This window comes from Branchiostoma lanceolatum, chromosome 18 (genome assembly GCF_035083965.1).
Source record: "Branchiostoma lanceolatum isolate klBraLanc5 chromosome 18, klBraLanc5.hap2, whole genome shotgun sequence".
Classification (NCBI taxonomy): domain Eukaryota; kingdom Metazoa; phylum Chordata; class Leptocardii; order Amphioxiformes; family Branchiostomatidae; genus Branchiostoma; species Branchiostoma lanceolatum.
The window spans coordinates 12,896,729-12,905,387 of NC_089739.1; the positions used below are offsets into that span (position 1 = coordinate 12,896,729).

General features: G+C 40.4%; 1 protein-coding gene across 1 annotated transcript in view; it reads left to right on the forward strand.

Moving 5' to 3' along the window:
- The window catches only part of LOC136424833 (zinc finger protein 704-like), a 30,414-nt gene extending 22,449 nt beyond the window's left edge, over nucleotides 1-7,965 (forward strand). Inside the window, exons 3-7 of the mRNA XM_066413504.1 lie at nucleotides 1,282-1,382; nucleotides 1,800-2,049; nucleotides 2,886-2,993; nucleotides 3,683-3,817; nucleotides 4,170-7,965. Of these exons, the coding sequence (XP_066269601.1) occupies nucleotides 1,282-1,382; nucleotides 1,800-2,049; nucleotides 2,886-2,993; nucleotides 3,683-3,817; nucleotides 4,170-4,247 (672 nt within the window). The 3' untranslated portion in view covers nucleotides 4,248-7,965. The remainder of the gene's footprint in view (nucleotides 1-1,281; nucleotides 1,383-1,799; nucleotides 2,050-2,885; nucleotides 2,994-3,682; nucleotides 3,818-4,169) is intronic.
- Nucleotides 7,966-8,659: the final 694 nt, after the last annotated feature.

Genomic DNA, 8,659 nt, shown 5'->3' on the forward strand with positions numbered 1-8,659 from the left:
TATAAACAAAGAGATGAAAATAAGGAAAAACGTAATCATGATCTAGAAAACTTATTTAAAGGTACATAAGGCCACACCATTTTAATTTCTTGGTTAATGGAATTTTAAAAAATATGCTAGATTGGAAAATCAACAGGAAAACAGAATCTCAGAGGAAAGTTTGTACTTTGGTGCACACAATTTCAGGGAGTGAACAGGGTCAGGTGCAAGTTTTCACCTCAGCCTTCTGTTTTCATGATTATGTTTTTGGCTAAAAATTTTTTTTAAATCCATAAGCAAGAATTTAAATTGGTGTGGCCTAATAAGGACCTTCCTATAATAGCCTGATTCAGTAATATTGTATCTCAATCATATATTAATGAACACTGTCAGAAAACAAGAAAACACATTAGTTACAATCAAGCCTCCCAACAGGGTACCATAGACACAAATATATTGATTTAAGAGAAGGCTTATTGAGGATGATCTGAGTCATTTTACATCATGATTCCCAACAGATTACCACTCAATGTTGTTTTTCTGAAGTTGAATGGTCAACGGTTCACCTTTGCTGTACTGCATTTATCAAACGCTTTCCTTTTCTAGTCATGCATGATAGTCGATTGAACAAAAACAATGGCTTAGTGTCTTCACCATTGAAGTTAATATATAAGCACTCCTTGGCAAAATATGCTGTTAACACCATGCTCTCAGAAAGGATACCTAGATCTTGTTGTTAATATATCTGTTGGAACACTAATCCCTTGGTAGCTATGGTGAATGTGTTTTTCTGTCCTCTGAACTTGGTGAAGGCTGTGCTTAAGTGCACTTTCTTGTTTCTTAAGGAATATTTTGGTTTTGATGTATCGATCCAAACTGAAGGAACACCATTCCCATTGCGATTGATTGTAATCATGTTCTGGGTTTTTCCGTTCCACAGAGCTACATTGTAGGTGAAGGCCATGTTTGAGTGCACTTTCGAGCTAACGGATATCTAATATCTGAGGGAATTGAGGATGGATTGTAATGTTTCCTTCTGTGTTTTCGTGTCCCACTGAATGTGGTGAACATTGTGCACTTTGAAGCTAGGGAATATCTTGTTTTTGATGCATCTAGAATATTGTTTTCTTGACAATTGATTTTAATATTTGTCCATTGTTTTTCCTCAGTGCTGTATGAATACTATGTTTAAGAGCACTTTCAAGCTAAGGAATATCTTGGTTTTGATATACATATATCTGTGGGACCACCATTATTTTGACGATTGATTGTAATTCTCCTCTTTGTTTTTCCATTCTCCAGAGCTCAGTGAAGACGCTGTTTAAGTGCACGTGGCCGGGATGCGGCAAGACTCTCAGCACGTGTTCCGGCATCGAGAGACACGTTCGCTCTGCGCATCTTGGGTGAGTCATTCAAAAGGACTCAAAGCACTCTTGTTTGTTAGTTGCACTTTTGCAAGTTACCGTATCTAAAATATCACTAGCAAATTAGAAAAAAACATGTAACTGCCAATTCCAGCAAAAGTCTTTTAATTAGACAAACTGGTTTATACTACCAAGCCTAAAGAACATTTCCTTGCAAAATTGTGTTTAATTCCATCGTGAAAGCCGTTGATTCCATGCAGTCTTTGAAATTTTTTGTCTGCAAGTTGCAGATGGGTACCCCAAAAAAATATATTTCAAGCTCTGAACCATTACAGCATAAGTGTTTCTTGTTCAGTGCAAGATGGGTTTTTCAGTAAGGTAATTTCAGTTTGTCCCATTTCATTTAATCTAATTTATTCTTTGATAAACAAAATTTCTATCTTTTTTTCCATCCAGGCCGAAAGACGAAGGTGAGGATGGAGACTGCAGTGACCACGAGGAAGAGTTCTACTACACCGAGATCGAGGTTTCAGTCGACACGGTTGCCGACACGTTCGCTAACATGTGCGCAGCGTCCCCACCCCTCCGCCAGCTCTCCCCACCCCCCGTAAACCAAGTGGAGATGGCCCGGCCGCCACACGAGGACCACATGTACTTCCAGCTACCCCCCACGGGCAAAGTGGTACAGGCCGTTATCACTTCACAGGTATGTGAACCTTAACATGTTAAAAAAAGATGTTTCAATGGTTTCATAGCCCCGCCCACCTCCGTCAAAACGTAGAAATGCAAAATGAATACAATCATAAAGATGCAAATATTTGATGGACATGCAGTCACTCTCTCATTGGTTGAACCGCTAATTGTGACGGACATTCAGGATCAGTCTATTGGAGCTTGGATTTTCTATCAGTTGTCACCACACAGCGACATCATATCTTTGCCGATGTGTATGGTTATAGTGTTATTGAAACTTATTATGTGTAGGAATGACTAGAAATTGGATTTTTTTATTCAAGTTCAGGGCTCGAAATTCAGTTTCGGGAATAGGTGCACTGGTGCACCCAACCTAAAAAATTGGGTGCACCAAAAAATTTTTGGGTGCACCACATAAAATAAAGTAGAATGTAACTATTGTAAGCAAAACCTAATGACAAACCTTACTGTTCCTCTTCATGCACTTTTGGCACCCGATCTCGGCACGCAGTTTTGAAGCTTTCAAAATCGAAATTAACTCAAATTCTAACATCAAAATCTTAAACAAGTACTACAACAAAGATTTTATTATTTTCTTACACTTAGATGTCAAGAATATGCTGTCTACTAGTGTGCAGTGATACCTTTACACATTAAACCGTACGAAAATATTTGGGTGCACCAGTGCACCCACAGTAAAAAATTAGGTGCACAGCTCCAAAATTGGGTGCACTGGGTGCACATGCACCCAGTATTTCGAGCCCTGAAGTTTCAAGCCTCATAAAATGCTCTGAGTGCCTTTAACTGGGTGACTTTTTATAACAGTTCTCTGTGTTTCTGCCCCCCCAGGGTGCAGCTACCCCAATGACCATTCCAGTCCCCCCGGCTAGCGCCTTCTCCTGGCAGCAGAGCAACTCCCTCCCCAGCTCACCGGTACTGCCCATGTCCCCCACACCGGTTAGTATATGCCGTATCTCTCTCTCTCTCTGTCTCTGTGTTTGTGCATCTATGTGTGTGTGTGTGTGTGTGTGTGTGTGTGTGTGTGTGTGTGTGTGTGTGCGTGTGTGTGTGTGCATGACAGCAGAGCAACTCCCTCCCCAGCTCACTGGTACTGCCCATGTCCCCCACACCGGTTAGTACATGCCGTATCTCTCTCTCTCTCTGTCTCTGTGTTTGTGCATCTACGTGTGTGTGTGTGTGTGTGTGTGTGTGCGTGTGTGTGTGCGTGACAGCAGAGCAACTCCCTCCCCAGCTCACTGGTACTGCCCATGTCCCCCACACCAGTTAGTACACAATCATACTCTGGCTTGTCTGTCTGTGTGTCTGTCTGTGGGTGTGTGTGTATGTGTGTGCATGTGTGTGTGTGTATGAGTCTGTCTGTACTGCCCATGTTTCCAACACCGGTTAGTTAGACAATGACTTGTCTCTCTTTGTGTGTGAGTCTGTTTATTTGTGTGTGTGTGTGTGTGTGTGTGAGTCTGTGTGTCTATCTGTGTCTCTGTCTGTCTGTGCGTGTGTCTGTCTGTGTGCATATCTGTCTGTGTGTTCCCTTTTGCCGTGTTGATCATACTTGGAATCCCGTACTGCTCCTTTACCTAGTGCCTTGTTGACCCGAGAGTTTGACGTCTTTCTCTCTCCTCCCACAGATTTCTCCGCCATTCCGTCAGCGCTCGTACAGCGGTTCTGCGCGGCAGCAGCAGCACCAGGCCATGTCCCCGAAGACCGCCGGCAGCGCCCCGTTCCCCCGCAAAATGCGCAGCGAGGGCAAGAAGTGCCGCAAGGTTGGTTTTCTTCTTCCTCCATCCTTGAGTCTAACTATATGATCTGTTGGTGGATCATATAAATCTGTACGGATATGCAGCTTGTACTGTTCAGTTACTCTTCAAGCAGAGGTAAGATTTGGGGTATTTTCGACATATTTTTGCGGTATTTTGTATCTCTTACCTCATAAGAGGAGGGAGACCCAACTACAAATGGAAAAGTAGAAAGATGTACAAAATACCGCGAAAATACATCGAAAATACCCCGGATCTTACCTCTGCTTGGAGAGTAGGCAATTCAGCCCTTTGGCTGCAATATACTTGTCTTAGAGGATCATAATTTTATTCACAATGAATCTTTCGTTCATTCCAGGTGTACGGGATGGAGAACCGTGACCTCTGGTGTACGCAGTGTCGCTGGAAGAAGGCGTGTTCACGGTTCTTGGACTAGTTTCTCCCCGTCAGGAGAAATAAGCAAGGTCATGGTTGCAACTGCTCACGTGCAAGGTCAAAGGTGAAGGTCAAAGGTGAAGGCCCTATAACTTGAAAACAGTTATCTTCCCAACCATGCTTTACTGTAAATGTTGTAATTTTTTGCGTAGTGGTTTGATGATGCGGTTTCTATGGTGACCATCGCGAACACTCCATTTTTACGCTACCGGCGGCAGACATGTTTTGTCTCAGGTGCCTTCACCTTTGACATATTACCCACAATGCATCATCACACTGCACATGAGCAGTTCAAACCGTGAGGCAGCTTATAGCACTGTGATATAGTTTTTTGATAAAAGGGCAGTTATGTGCGCTTTCTGTAAATAGTTTTGTACAAAATGTTCGAGGGAACAAGTGAACAGAGACCTTTTTATTGTCTTCCTGATGCAGCGTACGATAAGAGATTTTGTAGTAGAATTGTGAAGGACTGTGAGGTCACTGTTGTTAAAAGGCAACAGTTTGTCAAGCACTTTCTCTCAGATTTATCATATAGATTGTGAAAATGTACCTGGTCTTTTGAAAGGGAGAAAAAAACAGAGAAATTTTTGCCAATTGAAAGGCATCTGCAGATAACATCTTTTTCAGGTTTGGACACAGAAAACTGTATCAATACTTAAAAAAAATCAAACAACATTTGAAAAAACTTTCAAAGTTTGGCCAAGTTGCTGTTAACTTTTTCAGAAAAAGAATAAATTTACTTAGAGAAAATCTGAGAACTGCTTGATCTAACAAACTGTGGCCTAAAAGTTGAACGCTATTGTGATCTCAGAGTTTGTGAAAAGTAAGCTTTGATTGGTGGAGAGAGTAAGGATGTAACCAATAGCAGGGGGAGAAACAGTCACAATTTTGTGACTGCCCGTTGACTCTAGTTGTACTTCTAGGCCAGACTGAATTTTCTGGAAGAAGAAAAATGTTTTTGGAAAAGACACAGCTTGTCAGCGTACTTGTTACTGGTTAACAGAAGGTTCAGATACTGTCAGCTATTTCAAAAAAAGAATGAAAATAAGATGAATGTTTGGAAGATCTTTATTGTAGAAGGTGTTTGGAACTGTGGAACTTGAACATAGAACATCTTGAAAATGACATGATAGCAAAAGGTGATGCTTGAATGTAACGGGGGTGCCCTAAGATGTGACATTTTTTTTTACGCGCTCGAACTCACGGCGCTCCATCGCTGTTTCAACGAAACAAGAAATGAATATGTACACATATGTTTTAAATGAAAATGACAGCTATGTGCATGAACTTGATTTATTAACTTTCCTTATCAGCGTAGTCAATGGTCACAAACACGGCGTGCTTATGCAAAATAAGATCAGTAAAAAATCTGTGCCATGTTAGGGCGCGTAACATCTTAGGGCACCCCTCGTTATAAGTATATCTTACACCTCTAAGTTTCTTCCAGTCTTCCAATATTACCTTAAAGAAGTATCAATCTTAATTTAGCAATCATTTACAAGTATGAAATATTGGGGCATAATAACAGCAATATTCACAAGTTTGGTTACATATCCTTCTTTGCAACTTAACATATTATGAATGCCATTTAAAAATGGTACAACACAGTACATAAAAAAACGTTGATTTAAAAAAAAAAAAACTTTCTGATATCATAGCAGCTCTTATACAGTTGTGTTAAGTTTAACTTTAAGGCTGGTTTTCTGCGAAATGGTGATTTTTGTCAGCTTTTGATAAGTTAGACGACACCATGTTGTCTAAGATAGGGAAGAGTTCAAGAGTCTCAGTCTTTTTGTCTTAGAATGATGAAAAGAGTGTATAAAGTTGTTGTACAGAGTGTGTATATGAAAGTACGAGGTTGGACAGCCGAACGGATGTGTCTATTTTTGAGTGGTGTTTCGAAAACACAGAGATCTTGGATGAACGGGAAAACTTGTGGAGAATGATGTATTTTCGAGTTGAAAATGTTGATATTTTCGTAAGTGAGAAATATGTGAAACTTGGCCAAAGACAAGTCTACCCTGGGATGATGATTGATATGTAAGTTGATTCTACCTCGATAATGTGAATATCCAATGCCTTAGGAGTTATAGTAATTGTGTTGAAAATGTATGGGAAAAGGGAGAAACATGTATATATATATGTCACGGTAGAGATTGCGATTTGGCCGATTTTTAGAGATCCTGGTCAGATTCTGTCAACAAATATCGCGATCAAAATGCCAGGAATGCGTTAGGGCAGTCTCCCATTTTTGAATCCTGAGTTTCAAGTCAGTGCATTGATCTAAAGTGACTTGAAGTTGAAAAGTTCTGACTGTCTTTAAGGGAATGTCGTTAAATTTACAGACTCCGATCAGGATCTCTTCTGTAGTCTCTACCTTGTAATAACACTGTCAAGAACACAGCAAATTACTTTCTCTCAGTTTGTTAAAAGATGTTGTAAGCAGGGCTTGAAACAATGGCTGTGAGACACATTTGGGCACCAATTCCACATTATTCCCACTTAACATACTTTTGACCAAGAATACCAGAACTTACCCGGCATTATTATAATAGGTCAATCAGAGAAATAATTTTTTGCAACGTCGGCATAGCAAAAGCAAGATATTCTGACAACGTTTTTCCCGGACTGAAACATTAACACTGATCCACACATGCACTTTGGTTAACCTTCTCCCTGCTGCCTTCCCCGTAACCACCATAACTCTGGTGTCACAAGGCTACATAAGCAGAGAGAAGGTTAAAAAAAGTTACTTGTTTTTCACTCTGGTTTACATTGTATACTTTCAATTCATGGCTATATGATAGGAATTCTAGGCCATTTTCCTTGCTTGTATAACTTTTCAAAGTTGCATTTTTTACAGCAAAGATAGTTGCCAACTAGGCTACATATTTCAAAGATTACTTTGCTTTGAAACAAAAAATTTTGCTATGTTAGCATTTAAACAACATGATGTGTTTTTTTCAAGTGCAGTCTGCATATTCTTTGAGTTCAAGATAAGGCATTGTTTTTTTACTTTGAGTTTTCAAAATGACAGTCACTGACATCATGGCACAGCTCAACCAATCAGAAAGCTCATGTTTGGAATAAGGCATGTTTATTGGTCCAATTGTCTGAACCAATCATTTTCTTTGTTGCACTTGAACATAGCACATCATTATTTTTTATATGTCAATGTTATAAAAATTTCTGTAACATTATTAGTAATGTTAAGGGTTTGCTTTGTTCTAAACAATTTCTAGTTGTATTGTCAGAAGTCATAAAATGACTTACTTATATCATTTTGTATATGATTGAGATCTATGCACTCGATTTGTGAAAGACCACCACAGAACGGTTACCCCGGAAACAGTCTCCCGGCAACAGCAATCTGGAACATACCATGGTGCACGCCCCAGGGGGGTGGACAGGCCAACTTAGAGTTTTTTTTTTACTGGTCCACTCACTGTTTAGGGCTTATCAATTGGCAGTTAATATTAACTAGATATGACTGTGACTAGTTAACTAACTAGTTAATAACTGTGATCCATCAACTCACTTTTGATTAGCATTTACAGCATTTATTGTAGGAACATTGGGGACAAACTGTACTTGAAACCTGTACCGTGCAAACTACTATGTAGTTTGTTGTATCCGTAGTTGCATCTTGTGTACCCGTGGCGTTTTGGCGTCAACATTGTCAACCTTTTCTAGTTGAATAAAAAATGTTCTGTGTAGAATTTGCTTTTGTTCGTTGTTTTCTTGAGTGTTCTAGTTAACATAGCTCTAGAACATATACAGTATAACATACATCTTAACTCTGAGAGCTAAGAAAGATTGCAAGTGGTGTCGCAGTGGCAGGGTGTTTGGCCCCAGAACCCAGAGATACTGAGTTCGAATCCGGGGTTCCCTGATTTGTCCCGTTGACATTGTGCCCGTAGGAAAGGCACTTTACACGACTTTCCTCACTTCACTCAGGTGGAAATGAGTACCTAGCTCATCTAGGCTTACGGACGTCCCTCGGATAGGACGTTAAATGGAGGCCCCGTGTTTGAGGAGAGCCACACCTTGAGCACGTTAAAGAACCCACCGCACTTATCGAAAAGAGTAGTGGTCCTTTCTGGTGTGAGTGGTTCAAAACCGACAGTCCTATGGCCGCACATGGGGCAATTGTCGTAATGAGGTCACCTGCGCGCCGAATGGCAGTTGCTACAGACCCTTGCGATCTAGCCCCGCCCCTGGCTGCGAAGAGAGAGTATTCGGCCTACCTAATAATAATAATTAAAAAAAAAAAACATTCAAAGTGCAGTGGAAGAACCTGAATCACTGTATTGGAGGTAGAATACGGGGTTTTGTTCATATGCCCATAGTTGACTAGTACATGTCGTTTTAAATGAGGCCACACTGCTGTATATGACATGACATCTGCTTGGT